Source organism: Lolium rigidum, chromosome 3, assembly GCF_022539505.1.
Source record: "Lolium rigidum isolate FL_2022 chromosome 3, APGP_CSIRO_Lrig_0.1, whole genome shotgun sequence".
NCBI lineage: Eukaryota > Viridiplantae > Streptophyta > Magnoliopsida > Poales > Poaceae > Lolium > Lolium rigidum.
The window spans coordinates 399705018-399721686 of NC_061510.1; the positions used below are offsets into that span (position 1 = coordinate 399705018).

Genomic DNA, 16669 nt, shown 5'->3' on the forward strand with positions numbered 1-16669 from the left:
TTATCAATCCTCTTGGGGAAATAGACGGTGTGCTCCTTATCATCAACATTGAAAGTAACCTTTCCTTTATTGCAATCAATAACAGCCCTGCGGTGTTAAGAAAAGGTCTCCCAAGAATAATAGACATATTATCATCTTCAGGCATTTCCAACACAACAAAATCAGTTAATATCAAGCAGTTATTAGTAACTTGAACAGGAACATCCTCACATATACTGATACGTCTCCGACGTATCGATAATTTCTTATGTTCTATGCCATATTATTGATGATACCTACATGTTTTATGCACACTTTATGTCATATTCGTGCATTTTCTGGAACTAACCTATTAACAAGATGCCGAAGTGCCGTTCCTATTTTCTCGCTGTTTTTGGTTTCGGAAATCCTAGTAACGAAATATTCTCGGAATTGGACGAAACGAAGACCCAGGGCCTATTTTTCCACGGAGCTTCCAGAAGACCGGAGAACATACGAAGTGGGGCCACGAGGTGGCGACACCACAAGGCGGCGCGGCCTAGGGGGGGCCCGCGCCGCCCTATGGTGTGGCCCCCTCGTGCGGCCTCCCGACTCGCCCTTCCGCCTACTTAAAGCCTCCGTCGCGAAACCCCCGAGGCGGAAAAACCACGATACGGAAAACCTTACCGAGACGCCGCCGCCGCCGATCCCATCTCGGGGGATTCGGAGATCTCCTCCGGCACCCTGCCGGAGAGGGGATTCATCTCCCGGAGGACTCTACACCGCCATGGTCGCCTCCGGAGTGATGAGTGAGTAGTTCACCCCTGGACTATGGGTCCATAGCAGTAGCTAGATGGTTGTCTTCTCCTCATTGTGCTTCATTGTTGGATCTTGTGAGCTGCCTAACATGATCAAGATCATCTATCTGTAATACTCTATGTTGTGTTTGTCGGGATCCGATGGATAGAGAATACCATGTCATGTTAATTATCAAGTTATTACATATGTGTTGTTTATGATCTTGCATGCTCTCCGTTACTAGTAGAGGCTCGGCCAAGTTTTTACTTTTGACTCCAAGAGGGAGTATTTATGCTCGATAGTGGGTTCATGCCTCGCATTGACACCTGGAACGATGACGATGAAAGTTCTAAGGTTGTGTTGTGCTGTTGCCACTAGGGATAAAACATTGGCGCTATGTCCGAGGATGTAGTTGTTGATTACATTACACACCATACTTAATGCAATTGTCTGTTGTTAGCAACTTAATACTGGAGGGGTTCGGATGATAACTCCGAAGGTGGACTTTTTAGGCATAGATGCGGTTGGATGGCGGTCTATGTACTTTGTCGTAATGCCCAATTAAATCTCACTATACTTATCATGTCATGTATGTGCATTGTTATGCCCTCTCTATTTGTCAATTGCCCGACTGTAATTTGTTCACCCAACATGCTTTTATCTTATGGGAGAGACACCTCTAGTGAACTGTGGACCCCGGTCCATTCTTTAATACTGAAATACAAATCTGCTGCAATACTTGTTTTTACTATTTTCTCTCGCAAACAATCATCTTCCACACAATACGGTTAATCCTTTGTTACAGCAAGCCGGTGAGATTGACAACCTCACTCTGTTTCGTTGGGGCAAAGTACTTTGGTTGTGTTGTGCGGGTTCCACGTTGGCGCCGGAATCCCCGGTGTTGCGCCGCACTACATCCCGCCGCCATCAACCTTCAACGTGCTTCTTGGCTCCTCCTGGTTCGATAAACCTTGGTTTCTTTCCGAGGGAAAACTTGCTGCTGTGCGCATCATACCTTCCTCTTGGGGTTGCCCAACGAACGTGTGAAATACACGCCATCAAGCATATTTTCCGGCGCCGTTGTCGGGAGATCAAGACACGCTGCAAGGGGAGTCTCCACTTCTCAATCTCTTTACTTTGTTTTTGTCTTGCTTTATTTTATTTACTACTTTGTTTGCTGCATTATATCAAAACACAAAAAAATTAGTTGCTAGTTTTACTTTATTTACTGTCTTGTATTGCTATATCAAAAACACAAAAAAATTAGTTTACTTGCATTTATTTTACCTAGTTTGTTTTATTTACTACTCGTTAAAATGAGTAATCCATGAAGTTGAAGTTCGTTCATTTAAGCAACAAGGGGGAGAATGTTTAAAAGATGCTTGGTATAGAATTAGTGATGCCCATAATAGGTGCACTAAGAAACACTCCACCACTATCCTACTCGGGAATTTTTATGTTGGTATCTCTAGCTGGAATAGATATGTTCTTGATTGTCTCGCGGGAGGTAACTTCCTAGGCGCTCCCGCTTTAGAAGCTAGCTGCATTATTGAGAGTTTATTTGGAACACCACCTGTTAATGAAACTAAAATTGAAACCTCCCTTGAGGATGTTATGAAAAAATTGGAAACCATAGAGAAAAATTTTCCGAGTGTTGAAACTAAGTTGGAGATATTACTTGATAAAACTGATGAACTTGATAAATCCTTAGGAGGAATTGATGAAAGAATTAGTGTCCTAGGAACTTGTGTTGACCATGATAATCAAATTAATAGGATTGGCGAACTTGAAAAAGCTATGGGAACCTTGGGTTCAACCTTTTCATCTTTACAGTTTAGAGAGAAAGCTTATGTGGGAAAGGAGCAAAAGTTTATGTATGTCTCTAAAGTGCCTAAACCAAAGAAATATTATTATAGGCCTAAAATTGACAAAGCCCCTAGTACCACTACAAATGGGGAGCTTATGATATCAATGCTTCATCTCTTGATAATACTTGATATACACTTTCTGCGCCTAGGCTGAAGGCGTTAAGAAAAGCGCTTATGGGAGACAACCCATGTTTTTACTACAGTATTTTTGTTTTATATTTGTGTCTTGGAAGTTGTTTACTACTGTAGCAACCTCTCCTTATCTTAGTTTTATGTTTTGTTGTGCCAAGTAAAGTCTTTGATAGAAAAGTAAGTACTAGATTTGGATTACTGCGCAGTTTCAGATTTCTTTGCTGTCACGAATCTGGGTCTATCTCCCTGTAGGTAGCTCAGAAAATTAAGCCAATTTACGAGCATGATCCTCAGATATGTACGCAACTTTCATTCAATTTGAGCATTTTCGTTTGAGCAAGTCTGGTGGCCTAATAAAATCCATCTTTACGGACTGTTCTGTTTTGACAGATTCTGCCTTTTATTTCGCATTGCCTCTTTTGCTATGTTGGATGAATTTCTTTGATCCATTAATGTCCAGTAGCTTTATGCAATGTCCAGAAGTGTTAAGAATGATTGTGTCACCTCTGAACATGTGAATTTTTATTATGCACTAACCCTCTAATGAGTTGTTTCGAGTTTGGTGTGGAGGAAGTTTTCAAGGATCAAGAGAGGAGTATGATGCAATATGATCAAGGAGAGTGAAAGCTCTAAGCTTGGGGATGCCCCGGTGGTTCACCCCTGCATATATCTAAGAAGACTCAAGCGTCTAAGCTTGGGGATGCCCAAGGCATCCCCTTCTTCATCGACAACATTATCAGGTTCCTCCCCTGAAACTATATTTTTATTCCGTCACATCTTATGCACTTTGCTTGGAGCGTCGGTTTGTTTTTGTTTTTTGTTTTGTTTGAATAAAATGGATCCTAGCATTCACTTTATGGGAGAGAGACACGCTCCGGCTGTAGCATATGGACAAATATGTCCTTAGGCTCTACTCATAGTATTCATGGCGAAGTTTCTTCTTCGTTAAATTGTTATTTGGTTGGAATTGGAAAATGCTACATGTAGTAACTCTAAAATGTCTTGGATAATTTGATACTTGGCAATTGTTGTGCTCATGTTTAAGCTCTTGCATCATATGCTTTGCACCCATTAATGAAGAAATACTTAGAGCTTGTTAATTTGGTTTGCATATTTGGTTTCTCTAGAGTCTAGATAACATCTAGTATTGAGTTTTGAACAACAAGGAAGACGGTATGGAGTCTTATAATGTTTACCATATGTCTTTTATGTGAGTTTTGCTGTACCGTTCATCCTTGTGTTTGTTTCAAATAACCTTGCTAGCCTAAACCTTGTATCGAGAGGGAATACTTCTCATGCATCCAAAATACTTGAGCCAACCACTATGCCATTTGTGTCCACCATACCTACCTACTACATGGTATTTATCCGCCATTCCAAAGTAAATTGCTTGAGTGCTACCTTTAAAATTCCATCATTCACCTTTGCAATATATAGCTCATGGGACAAATAGCTTAAAAACTATTGTGGTATTGAATATGTACTTATGCACTTTATCTTTTATTAAGTTGCTTGTTGAGCGATAACCATGTTTCTGGGGACGCCATCAACTATTCTTTGTTGGATATCATGTGAGTTGCTATGCATGTCCGTCTTGTCCGAAGTAAGAGAGATCTACCACCTTCATGGTTGGAGCATGCATATTGTTAGAGAAGAACTTTGGGCCGCTAACTAAAGCCATGATTCATGGTGGAAGTTTCAGTTTGGACATATATCCTCAATCTCATATGAGAATAATAATTGTTGCCACATGCTTATGCATTAAAGAGGAGTCCATTATCTGTTGTCCATGTTGTCCCGGTATGGATGTCTAAGTTGAGAATAATCAAAAGCGAGAAATCCAAAATGCGAGCTTTCTCCTTAGACCTTTGTACAGGCGGCATGGAGGTACCCCATTGTGACACTTGGTCAAAACATGTGCATTGCAAAGATCCGGTAGTCCAAGTTAATTAGGACAAGGTGCGGGCACTATTAGTATACTGTGCATGAGACTTGCAACTTGTAAGATATAATGTACATAACTCATATGCTTTATTACTACCGTTGACAAAATTGTTTCATGTTTTCAAAATAAAAGCTCTAGCACAAATATAGCAATCGATGCTTTCCTCTTTGAAGGACCATTCTCTTTACTTTTATGTTGAGTCAGTTCACCTATCTCTCTCCACCTCAAGAAGCAAACACTTGTGTGAACCGTGCATTGATTCCTACATACTTGCATATTGTACTTGTTATATTACTCTATGTTGACTATTATCCATGAGATATACATGTTACAAGTTGAAAGCAACCGCTGAAACTTAATCTTCCTTTGTGTTGCTTCAATACCTTTACTTTGATTTATTGCTTTATGAGTTAACTCTTATGCAAGACTTATTAATACTTGTCTTGAAGTATTATTCATGAAAAGTCTTTGCTTTATGATTCACTTGTTTACTCATGTCATTACCATTGTTTTGATCGCTGCATTCACTACATATGTTTACAAATAGTATGATCAAGGTTATGATGGCATATCACTTCAGAAATTATCTTTGTTATCGTTTTACCTGCTCGGGACGAGCGAGAACTAAGCTTGGGGATGCTTGATACGTCTCCGACGTATCGATAATTTCTTATGTTCTATGCCATATTATTGATGATACCTACATGTTTTATGCACACTTTATGTCATATTCGTGCATTTTCCGGAACTAACCTATTAACAAGATGCCGAAGTGCCGGTTCCTGTTTTCTGCTGTTTTTGGTTTCGAAATCCTAGTAACGAAATATTCTCGGAATTGGACGAAACGAAGACCCGGGGGCCTATTTTTCCACGGAGCTTCCGGAAGACCGGAGAACATACGAAGTGGGGCCACGAGGTGGCGACACCACAAGGCGGCGCGGCCCTAGGGGGCCCGCGCCGCCCTATGGTGTGGCCCCCTCGTCCGGCCCCGACTCTGCCCTTCCGCCTACTTAAAGCCTCCGTCGCGAAACCCCCGAGGCGGAAAAACCACGATACGGAAAACCTTGCGAGACGCCGCCGCCGCCGATCCCATCTCGGGGGATTCCGGAGATCTCCTCCGGCACCCTGCCGGAGAGGGGATTCATCTTCCGGAGGACTCTACACCGCCATGGTCGCCTCCGGAGTGATGAGTGAGTAGTTCACCCCTGGACTATGGGTCCATAGCATTAGCTAGATGGTTGTCTTCTCCTCATTGTGCTTCATTGTTGGATCTTGTGAGCTGCCTAACATGATCAAGATCATCTATCCGTAATACTCTATGTTGTGTTTGTCGGGATCCGATGGATAGAGAATACCATGTCATGTTAATTATCAAGTTATTACATATGTGTTGTTTATGATCTTGCATGCTCTCCGTTACTAGTAGAGGCTCGGCCAAGTTTTTACTTTTGACTCCAAGAGGGAGTATTTATGCTCGATAGTGGGTTCATGCACTGCATTGACACTGGGACGAGTGACAGAAAGTTCTAAGGTTGTGTTGTCGTTGTTGCCACTAGGGATAAAACATTGGCGCTATGTCCGAGGATGTAGTTTTTGATTACATTACGCACCATACTTAATGCAATTGTCTGTTGTTAGCAACTTAATACTGGAGGGGTTCGGATGATAACCTGAAGGTGGACTTTTTAGGCATAGATGCAGGTTGGATGGCGGTCTATGTACTTTGTCGTAATGCCCAATTAAATCTCACTATACTTATCATGTCATGTATGTGCATTGTTATGCCCTCTCTATTTGTCAATTGCCCGACTGTAATTTGTTCACCCAACATGCTTTTATCTTATGGGAGAGACACCTCTAGTGAACTGTGGACCCCGGTCCATTCTTTAATACTGAAATACAAATCTGCAATACTTGTTTTTACTATTTTCTCTGCAAACAATCATCTTCCACACAATACGGTTAATCCTTTGTTACAGCAAGCCGGTGAGATTGACAACCTCACTGTTTCGTTGGGGCAAAGTACTTTGGTTGTGTTGTGCGAGGTTCCACGTTGGCGCCGGAATCCCCGGTGTTGCGCCGCACTACATCCCGCCGCCATCAACCTTCAACGTGCTTCTTGGCTCCTCCTGGTTCGATAAACCTTGGTTTCTTTCTGAGGGAAAACTTGCTGCTGTGCGCATCATACCTTCCTCTTGGGGTTGCCCAACGAACGTGTGAAATACACGCCATCATATACCAACAAGAATAGCAGTAGATTTATCAGCCATTTGCAAAGATATATCAGTAGGTATCAACTTATCTAAGTAAAGTCTCTTATAAAGAGAAAAAGGCATAACACTAACACCGGCTCCCAAGTCACATAGAGCAGTTTTAACATAATTATTCTTAATAGAACAAGGAATAGTCGGATACCTGGGTCGCCCAACTTCTTTGGAACTTTGCCATTAAAAGAGTAATTAGCAAGCATAGTGGAAATCTCCTCATTAGGAATTTTCCTTTTGTTAGTAACAATATCTTTCATATACTTTGAATAAGGAGGCAATTTAATAGCATCAGTCAAAGGTATTTGCGAAATAAAGGTTTCATCCAATCACGAAATTTGTTATAGTGTTCTTCTTCCTTTGATTTTAGTTTCTTAGCAGGAAAAGGCATTTGCTTTTGCACCCAAGGTTCCCTTTCATTACCATGTTTCTTAGCAATAAAATCTTCTTTAGTATACTTTTTATTTTCATCTTGCTTTTCAGGTTTATCTTCAACTTCTTCTTTATCAGAAACATCATTCTTATCATTACCATTATTATTATCATGTTCATTACCACTTTCAGTTTCAGCATCAGAAATAGAAATACTATTAGGATCATTAACGAGTTCGGAGGATTCTACAACATTTTTATGTTTCTTTTTCTTTTTCTTAGATGGAGCACTAGGTTCAATGCGTTGAGAATCTTGTTCAATTCTTTTGGGATGCCCTTCGAGATATAGAGGATCCTGGGTAGAGACACCACCTCTAGTTGTTACTTCATAAGCATGTTTCTCTTTAGAATTATTTTTTAATAAGTCATTTTGCACTTTAGTGAGTTGATCAATTTGAGTTTGAACCATTTGAAAATGTTTAACAAGCATTTTAACATCATTGGAGGTTCTCTCTACAACACCATGCAATTCACCAATAGCTCGAGAATTTTCCATTAAATGATTCTCTACTCTCATATTAAAATTTTCTTGCTTAACAATATAATTATCAAACTCATCGAAGCATTGCGCATGAGGTTTTGAATACGGAATATCTTCCTTAGTAAAGCGCTGAAGGGAGTTTACCTCAATCATGGATGAAGGGGGGAATTATCTCACATATATCTTCTATGGGAGGTAGATTCTTCACATCTTCAGATTTAATACCTTTCTCCTTGAGAGAATTCTTGGCTTCCCTCATATCTTCATCATTCAATTTAATTAAACCCCTCTTCTTCAATATTAGCGTTGGAATTGGTTCAGGCGTAGTCCAGTCATCATGATTCCGGCCTATTTTAGCTAATAATTCTTCAGACTTCGTCCGGAGTTTTTTCCGAAAACACAACCGAGCACAACTATCCAAATATGCCCTAGACTCAATGGTTAGTCCACTATAAAATATATCAAGTAGATCATTCTTTTCTAAATCATGTCCGGGTCGAGCTACGATAAGAGAACAAAATCTTGCCCAAGCCTCGGGCTATTTCTCTTCATCTCCCTGGTCAAATCTATAAATTTTCACGTAAAGCAACATGTTGAGCACTAGCAGGAAAGTATTTTCGAAAGAAAACATCACGCAAATCAGTTGGACTTTTAATAGAACCAGGAGGCAAATTATTATACCAAGTTTTAGCATCATCCTTTAATGAGAAAGGAAAAAATTTAGCGACAAAATAAGTACGCATCTTGACATCATCAGAAAACAAGCTACTCATAGAAGAAAGTTCAATCATGTGTTCTACATCACTTTCTTTTTAGTACCACAAAAGGGTGCTTTCTCTACAATAGCTATATGAGATAGATCAAGAGAAAAATCATAATCTTTATCCTTAATGCATATAGGAGATGTGGCAAATTTAGGATCGGGAGATAACTTATGTCTAACGAGTATATTGTGTGAGAAACTTCTTAATTTTGCTTGCATCGGCAGTAGCATTGCATCTATTAATAAAATCATCATTAAGCTCCACATAATCTTCATCGGGATCATCACTAGAATAATCAAGTTCAGGTGAATTAACAGGTGTAGTAGCATTAGGAGTTTCAGTATTTTCAATTTGTCTAGACCAAGCAATTGTAGCATCTAGAAAGGATCCCAATGAACCACTATCATCAAGCACAGCAGAAGCATCATCAATATTATCAGAATTTTCAGATCCAGCAGAAGTACCAGCAAGTGAAGCTTGTGGCGGTGAAACAAGTTTATCAATCACAGATGGTGAATCAAGAGCAGCAGAGGTACTCGAGTTGTACCTTTTCTTGTAGTGGATGGTAATATGGCGACTTTAGGATCGCGAGGTTTACCCATGATGGAGAATTTGCAGCGAACAATATCAATCCAAGTGAACTTCCAAATAAAGCTATGCTCCCCGGCAACGGCGCCGTGAAAACGATCTTGATGACCCACAAGTATAGGGGATCGCAGCAGTCTTCGTGGGTAGTAAAACCCAATTTATTGATTCGACACAAGGGGAGACAAAGAATACTTGAAAGCCTTAACAGCGGAGTTGTCAATTCAGCTGCACCTGGAAACGAGACTTGCTCGCAAGAGTTTATCGATAGTAACGAGTTTTATAGCAATAGCAGTAGTGAAATAACAGCAGCAGAGTAACAGAGACAGCAGTAGTGATTATAGTAAACAGAAGGATTAAAATACTGTAGGCACGGGGACGGATAACGGGCGTTGCATGGATGAGAGAAACTCATGTAACATTCAAGCAGGGCATTTGCAGATAATAATAAAATGGTGTCTAAGTACAAAGCAATCAATAGGCATGTGTTCCAATTATAGTCGTACGTGCTCGCAATGAGAAACTTGCACAACATTTTTTGTCCTACCAGCTGGCATGGCGCCGGGCCTCAAGGGAATCTACTGGATATTAAGGTACTCATTTTAATAGAGTACCGGAGCAAAGCATTAACACTCCGTGAACACATGTGATCCTCACATCACTACCATCCCCTCCGGTTGTCCCGATTTCTGTCACTTTGGGGCCATTGGTTCCGGACAGCGACATGTGTATACAACTTGCAGGTAAGACCGTAAACAATGAATATCATGATGAAATAATAACATGTTCAGATCTGAGATCATGGCACTCGGGCCCTAGTGACAAGCATTAAGGATAACAAGTTGCAACAATATCATCAAAGTACCAATTACGGACACTAGGCACTATGCCCTAACAATCTTATACTATTACATGGCCAATCTCATCCAATCCCTACCATCCCCTTCAGCCTACAGCGGGGGAGTTACTCACACATGGATGGGGGAAACATGGCTGGTCGATGGAGAGGCGTCGGTGGTGATGGTGGCGATGATCTCCTCCAATTCCCCGTCCCGCTGAGTGCCGAACGGAGACTTCGGCTCCCGAGACGGAGTTTCGCGATGTGGCGGCGTTCGGAGGGTTTCGGCGACTTCGACTTCTCTCGTGCGTTTTTAGGTCGAAGGCAATAAGTAGTCCGAAGGAGGGCGTCGGGGGCCGACCGAGGCCGCCACACACTAGGGCCGCGCGGGCCCCTCCTGGGCCGCGCCGGCCTGGTGTGTGGGGCCCTCGGGCCCCCACCTGGCTTGCCCTTCTGGCTCCGTCAGTATTCTGGGAAAATAGGACCTTTCGCATAAATTCCGAGGATTTTCCCGAAAGTTGGATTTCTCCACAAAAACGAGACACCAGAACAGTTCTGCTGAAAACAGCGTTAGTCCGTGTTAGTTGCATCCAAAATACACAAATTAGAGGCAAAACAATAGCAAAAGTGTTCGGGAAAGTAGATACGTTTTGGACGTATCAGGCGTCATCGTCGTCCTCCTTGTTGAAGGTGTTGTTTGGTACGCGGTAGTTCGGAGTGCTAGGAGTGTGGTAGGACTTTTCCGGGAGGCGCAGCGGTGGCGGGTTGTCCTCGTTCTTGTCGATCTGCCGGTGTTGCCATTCTTTTTCTTTTTCTTTTTCTCTGTTGGTTCCTTTGGGCTTGGTTGTGCTGCGGCTCCAGCATGCTTGTTGTATCGTGGTTGCTATATTAATATAGCGGGGCGAAAGCCTATTTCGAGGAATGAGAGGTGAATGCGTGCTCCTAGCCTCGCCGGAGTGAGCAACATAGCGGCACCTGCGTCTCGTCGGCGGGGCTTCTCGCAACTCCATCGCAGGCGCAGCCGGTGTCCTCCATTGCCGGTTGCTTTTCCGAGATTGGGGGAGAGAGAAAAATGGCGAAGAGGGATTGGGACGCATCATTATGACATGTGGGCCATGATTATTTGGCCCGGAAGGAGAGCAAGAAGGAAACTCCACGTAAGCACTCGTTGTTTGGAAACAACCAAAAAGTAAAATATGACCGGGATTCAGAAGTTTAGGGTGGTGATTTCCGGGATTTAGAGTTCAGGGTTCGATTCCAACATCGCTTATAACTTCAAGGTTTATTTTAGACTTTACTCATGTTCTTTTTAGGCAAGAGTAGTAGAGATAAGAGGAAATAAATCTTCCTAATTGATTTGTAGCACTCATTATTGATACCTTTATTACCGTGAGCGCACAGTGCTTGAGATGGTTGAGATTTTTTCCCGGCAAGGAAATAATCATTCCTAATATATTGGGCAAGGAAATAATTTTTCCTAATATATTGATACGGTGATTGATGATACAAAATAGCCGTGTGAATGTTGACTTGCCATAAAATTAGATCGGACAAATCGGTAACCGTGAGATTAGATGAACGATCAGGATGCTTTGAATCTCCTTCACCAAACGCGTTGTACGACCTACGACCAACTGCAATACAGTATAATATATAGTAAAGATCTGTCTATATCCCCGCTATCTTTTTGTTCTTTATCGAAAAAATCCTTTTGTTCTTTGCTTGGAGATACCGTGTTTGCAAGGGTGAATCTAGAAAAAGTTGACAATGAGTTCATGAATATCAAACTATTGGGTCAAGCTAAATAGTGATGGTGCTAAGTAGTCATTCAGCACTAGATTAGTACAAATTCATTGGGTTGCTTACACGCTAGATTCGCCCCTGCATGTTTGTGTGTATGCATCACCAAGGAAATAAAGCTTTTTCATTATAAAAAATCTGATAATTTCAATTTCCTCTACCGGCATGATGTAGATGCTAGCCAAGCACAATTTAAAAAACTTTACATATACTAAAAATAACGTCCATCTGTCTGGTATGCAGACGTAGCCGCCGCCTCCGACTTGTTGATTCCCCTCATGCGATTGGTTTTGCCGATATCGAGAGGGGTGGAGAACCCAATCTATGGTATGAGTTTTTAATAAATATAAAGTTTTTAATAGATTAGTTTAAGGTTTTGTTAGCCATCTTCTTTTTGGCATTGTCTACAATAAATGATATTTATCCCTTTGTTCGCCGACGAGGTCTTCTTTCCGACATCAATGGTGGTGTTGAAAGGTTAATTTTCTGTCGGTATGGTCCTTCGGGTATTGTTCTTGCTTCGCCATATTGATTTTGGACTTTTCTCATGGTTGCCACAAGGATGTCCGTTTTCACAATATTTGTTTCGGCTGCTACGTCCTCAACAATGCTCCTCGACAATGCTGATTCATATTCTCACCACTCTAGCACCATCAATTAGGTTGTTCGGTTATTTTTTTCTAAAATATTGGCGTTGCTACTCTGTTGATCGATTACTTCAATGGTTGCCGGCGTGCACATAATATTGGTATTGTGACTCAAATTAAAATTATGGGAGTGTCTTCATTGATATTTACAGGTTTGGTTTGACATATATGCCATTTTTCTACACCTGCCTTTAGAAAAGAATAAAATTTTACCTTAAAATAACAAAGAGTTTGAAGATCTTGAAACGTCGAAGATAGCTCGTAATATATGGTATATTGACTGTAAAAAAAAGTGATACATACTTTCATGTCCATGTATTCGGCTCATTTGTATTCATGGTCTTTTCATGCAAAGTAATTCAGTTGTAATTTGTCCAATTTCCAGGGTTCTAACGGTAAATATTGGGTTCCTCCACGGCGGGTTTTCCAAAAGTTGAGACTAATCGGCCGCCGTCTCGCCTCCTCCTCCGCGGCCGGAAGCTAGGGTTTACGCGCCGCTGCGTCCTCCCTCTTCCTGAGCGCATGGCCGGCGCGGAAGAGTCGACGACGGCGAAGGCGGGGGCGGAGGCGGAAGCGGAGATGAACATTGCGCTCTCGCCCGGGGGCTGGGGTCCCAGCTTCGAGTTCGCGTTCGACGCGCAGAACTTCTCCGACAGGGTGCTGCGGATAGAGGTCGTCGCCAGCGACGGCGTCGCAACAAAGCGCCGGCGCAAGGAGAAAGGTACGTTCAGTGCCTCGCCCCCAGCTGCTGGATGGATTTTAGCTGCTGGTAATCGTACGTTTTTTTTGTTCTAAAATCGCGATCCATTTGCGATGCTTGGGCTAATTTGTTTTAACTTTTAAGGTCGATAGGGAATCCGTTTGTTTTGTGCCTGAGCTGGCGTGGTCTACATGTAAAAGTTATTTGTCATTTAAAAGATGTGCTCGCCGAATGGAACTCGAATTTGTTGAGGAAAAGTACTCTATTAGCAGACTATACATTGCCTGCACATCAATTCTGCCAACTGTTACATTTCCAAATATAATAAAAGAAGGAAGTAATTATTCCTCATCGAGTGTGTTATTGAATTAATGGATGCGTATTTGGGACTATGGATAGATTGTTTCACGGCTTCATATTCTTGTAAACGTTGTTACTATGAGCAAATATTGACCCTTCATATGTTTGGCGAGGATGGAGGGGCTCCTAAATATTTAGAACTCTTTTATCTCCACAACCATGTTCTGTGTTCCCTGTTCAACATTTAAGCATTCAAGGTTAACATTAGTCTGCATTTTCCTTTGTTCACTTTCTTTCTGTGTGTTCAAACATTTGAGATATCCTTAGCTTGCTAGTTGAGTGCTTTTAAGTAGTACAATTACCTGATGTATACAGGCAAACTTGGTACTGGCACTATGTGCTGATCAAAGGTAGGCCTTGGTTGCTTGTTTCTCGATTCTAGTTACATGACAACTCTGGCATTGGCACATTCCCACAAAGTCTTAGTTAACCCCCTCTTTTCTTTTTCGTTATTTGGCGTGTAATGCTGCTAAATGCTTCGCTGCATGAAATACAGTAATTAACTTAATAACGCTGTACCAAATTCTGGTAGGATTTATGGTTACTTAACTGAGTGGGGTACACCTGTGCCTCTCTTGCTGGATGCAGCCGAATGAGTACATTGAGTTTCCGTGATTTTATTTGATTATTTTTACCGTATTGTTGAAGAGTAATTAAATGAATTTGCACCATAGAACAGTGTTCCAAGTATTTTCAACAGCAAAGAACTTGTCTAGTCATGGTGCTCTCTAACTTTTACTTATTTCCCATGCCTCTCTTTTATTTATATGATCTTGGCATTTTGCAGGTGATGCAGGACAAGGTATCGAGTCTTCCTCAGCCTTGGTAGATACACCACTTTTACAAGTAAAGACAATTTATATCAATTCAGCTATTCTTGCTGCAAGCAGTCCTTTCTTTCTCAAGGTAGCTCTTCTTATATTTTGTTAAAAGTACATTTGTTCTATTATCAGTTCATGTCTTCTGATAAGCTTCGCACCTGTTAGCTTTTTTCAAACGGCATGAAAGAATCTGATCAGATACACCCAACACTTAGGATTGCTGATTCAGGTAATGTCAAAACTCAAATGTAACACTCATCTTATAATTGCTTCTAATTAATTCTTCTGATTGTGTTATTATTTTTGTATTTTGAAAATCAAAAATAAGTACTTTTAATAATGAATGCATTTATGTTTCTGAGTTTCTTCCACCCTTTTCACTCCTTTTTTGATAATGAAACTTTTAGTATATTTTCACTTTTTGATTTACCTACCAACTGGATAATTTGTCTACACTTTGGTACATACTTAAATAACCATTTACAGCTGTTTTCTTAGTCCTTATGCCTTTGTGTTTTCATTCTACTTGGAACAGAGGAAAACGCGGTCATGGAGCTTTTAAGCTTTATGTACAATGGAAAGTTGACAACAGCTGAGCCTGCTCTTCTGCTCGACATTTTGATGGCCGCTGATAAATTTGAGGTGCTTTCTTGCATGAGGCTTTGCAGTCAGTTGCTTGCAAAGTTGCCTATGACCACAGAATCTGCGCTGCTCTATCTAGACTATCCATGCTCTATTTCAGTGGCAGCTGAAGTTCATCATTTGATAGTCAGAGCCAAGGAATTCCTTGCTAAGAAATACAAGAACTATACTAAGTGAGTGGTCCTCATTTCATAGGGCTACTTCTCATTTCTGGAGCGAGAAAAAATAGGCATTGTTGTCACAGAATCATTTATGAAGTGTACTGAAGGCATGGTTTTGTTTCTTTTCAGGTTTGAGCATGAACTAATGAACTTCCCTCTTGTTGGAATTGAGGCCATCTTTTCAAGTACTGACCTACATGTACCAGCTGAAGAAAGAATATATACTTTCATGCTCAAGTGGGCCCGTGCACGATATCCAGAACTGCTGGAAAGACGTAAGATCTTGAGTTCTCGTTTACTGCCGCTGGTGCGCTTCATTCATATGAGCTGTCAGTCACTGCATAAGGTCTTAACATGCGCCGATGCCGATATAGACCATGATCAAGTAAATAAGCTTATCACTCGGTTACTTCTACACAAAGCTTACCCAGCACAGCAGCATGGTGATTTTGCAGCTGACACGACAGCCAGCTGGCAATTTGCAGAGCGAACTTACACATGCAAACCTCTGAAAATTGTCGCGTTTGATGAACCCTGCCCACAGGTTATAGCTTACTGGGATCTGAAGCGAGAGGAGTGCTCCGGACTCTTTCAGCAAGGACAGATACCTTCGGAGTCGCTTTGTGGACCCCTCCTTTCAGGAAAGATAGTCTCGCCCCGGCTCAATCTTGCTGGGCTGGCTTTCATGCTTGTTGCAACATGTAAGATGGACAAGCTGAGTGGGTTGTACAGTTTTGGCCTCTCCTTTCTCGTCATAGAGAGACCGAAGGGATCTGTGACAATAGATTATGAATTTGCTGCAAGGACAAGAGCGTCAGGGAAATTTGTGGCTAGGTTTCAGGCTAAGCACACCTTCACTGGTTGTGTGATGGTTGGATGCAATGATGTTTTTGGCATTCCATGGCAGTCGTTCATGGCTGACGAGAATCTCTTCATCAACGGCATGCTGCACCTGAGAGCTGATTGTAGGGTATTGGAGCAACAGGAAACACAAACTTGATTTCTTACTCTACAGAACTAGGGTTAGGACTTTGCTTAGTAGACCAGATGCTGACTTGGATCATGGCAGAGACCCAAATTGGTTGGTTACCCTGTTGGTGTCATGGCCAAGATGTTGCTCCCACCTGCCTTTTTCTGCTGCGTTTTGCTTCCTTATCTTTCGGAGGTTCATTTGGAGATCAAGTCCTCGAGCTGTTCTGTTTTGGTACATCCGTCTTCTGTTTCTTGTGTTGGATGGATGATGTATAGACATGTTCGTAGCTTACATCGTCTGGTTGGTTCAGCTGAGTTATGATCTTGCAGCGCTTGGCGTGCTCAACCTGAATATGCATCCCAAGTTAGCTTTTTCGTTTCTCTTGTTGTCTAGTTAAATCTAGCGCGTGTTGATGTGAATAATTCCTGTTATTGCTTGCTTGATTTGCACAGCTACCATTGACATTATTCCGAGGGCAAAGTGTGCTCCTCTTCTACTCA

The 16669-nt window shown here is 41.6% G+C and overlaps 1 protein-coding gene across 1 annotated transcript; it reads left to right on the forward strand.

The window, feature by feature from the left end:
* Nucleotides 1-13034: 13034 nt before the first annotated feature.
* Nucleotides 13035-16669, forward strand: LOC124697745 (BTB/POZ domain-containing protein POB1-like). Its single transcript, XM_047230291.1, has 5 exons — nt 13035-13233; nt 14360-14478; nt 14559-14622; nt 14929-15208; nt 15326-16669. The coding sequence occupies exons 1-5, from the start codon at nt 13035-13037 to the stop codon at nt 16194-16196; spliced, it is 1533 nt and encodes a 510-aa protein (XP_047086247.1). The 3' UTR covers nt 16197-16669.

Excerpts from the sequence above, each read along its gene's own strand:
- LOC124697745 (XM_047230291.1), top strand. The coding sequence starts at position 13,035 with ATGGCCGGCGCGGAAGAGTCGACGACGGCGAAGGCGGGGGCGGAGGCG. Across the intron at positions 14,623-14,928 it reads ACTTAGGATTGCTGATTCAG|AGGAAAACGCGGTCATGGAG; the intron begins GTAATGTCAAAA and ends TACTTGGAACAG. Across the intron at positions 15,209-15,325 it reads AAATACAAGAACTATACTAA|GTTTGAGCATGAACTAATGA; the intron begins GTGAGTGGTCCT and ends GTTTCTTTTCAG.